Raw genomic sequence first — 1038 nt, 5'->3', positions numbered from 1 at the left:
CCTTCTCCTCCCCCAGGACCACCCCCCATCTCCCTGTCTCACCTACCCCATGACCCTGATTATGGGTGGCCCTGAGGGTCCTGGAGGGTGTCCCCGGGCTGTCCCCAGGGTGTGACCCCCCTGTCCCTCCAGGGCCGCCCCGCCCCCCTGCAGTCCCAATTCCGTCTCACCTACCCCATGATCCTGGGGCTGCTCCGGGCTCAGGCCCTGCGGGTGCAGGATGTGATGAGGAGCAGCTTCGCCGAGTTCCCCCTGCGCAGGGATGCCCCGGTGAGGGGGGCTGGGGGAGCGCTGGGGGGACACAGGGACCCTAGGGCCGCTGGAACCATGAGGGACGTTTGGGACATTGAGGACACTGGAGCCATGGGGGTCATTGGGGATGCTGTGGACATTGGAGCCATGGGGGACACTGGGGATGCTGTGGACATGGGGGACACTGGGGACATGGGGGATGCTGGTTGATGGGATGGGCATTGGGGGCAATATTTGGGACATCGGGGACATGGAAGATGGAGAATGTTTGGGACAGGGGGAACATGGTGGATATAGGGGATAGGGGGGCTTGGGGGACGTTCGGTCGTGAGGTGAACATTGGGGATAATTGGGACATGAGGGGACATGGAAGATGGGGGAGGGGATGTTGGGGACGCAGGGACATTGGGGACAGGGAGGACATTGGAGGATGTTGGGTCATGGGGTGGACATTGGAGACAATACTGGGGACATGGGGGCAAATATGGGGGGAAATGGAAGACAGGGTAGGTTGGGGACAGGGGATACTGGATCATGGGGCAGACATTGGGGACAATATTGGGGACAGAGGGGACATGGAGGACATTGAGGGATGCGGGGGACAGGGAGAACTTGGGGGACATTGAGGGTGACATTATGGACATGTGGGGATATTATGGATCTGGGGGATCCCGGTGTGGAACCGGGGGCCACTGAGGGACACCAGGTCCCCCTGCCCTGTCCCGCCTTGTCCCCCCTGTCCCCAGGTGCAGCAGCGCCGGGTGGCCGAGCTGCGGGCGGCGCTGG

At 62.8% G+C, this 1038-nt stretch overlaps 1 protein-coding gene across 1 annotated transcript in view; it reads left to right on the top strand.

Moving 5' to 3' along the window:
• Positions 1–132: 132 nt before the first annotated feature.
• Positions 133–1038, top strand: part of LOC104398238 (zinc finger protein 79-like) — a gene marked incomplete at its 5' end in the record, with an annotated part of 10357 nt that continues 9451 nt past the window's right edge. Inside the window, one exon of the mRNA XM_010008296.1 lies at positions 133–270. Coding sequence (XP_010006598.1) covers positions 133–270 — 138 coding nt within the window. The remainder of the gene's footprint in view (positions 271–1038) is intronic.

The sequence above is a fragment of the Chaetura pelagica genome, unplaced genomic scaffold (assembly GCF_000747805.2).
Source record: "Chaetura pelagica isolate M959 unplaced genomic scaffold, ChaPel_1.0 scaffold860, whole genome shotgun sequence".
Classification (NCBI taxonomy): Eukaryota; Metazoa; Chordata; class Aves; order Apodiformes; family Apodidae; genus Chaetura; species Chaetura pelagica.
This window is presented reverse-complemented; position numbering and strand designations above follow the sequence as displayed.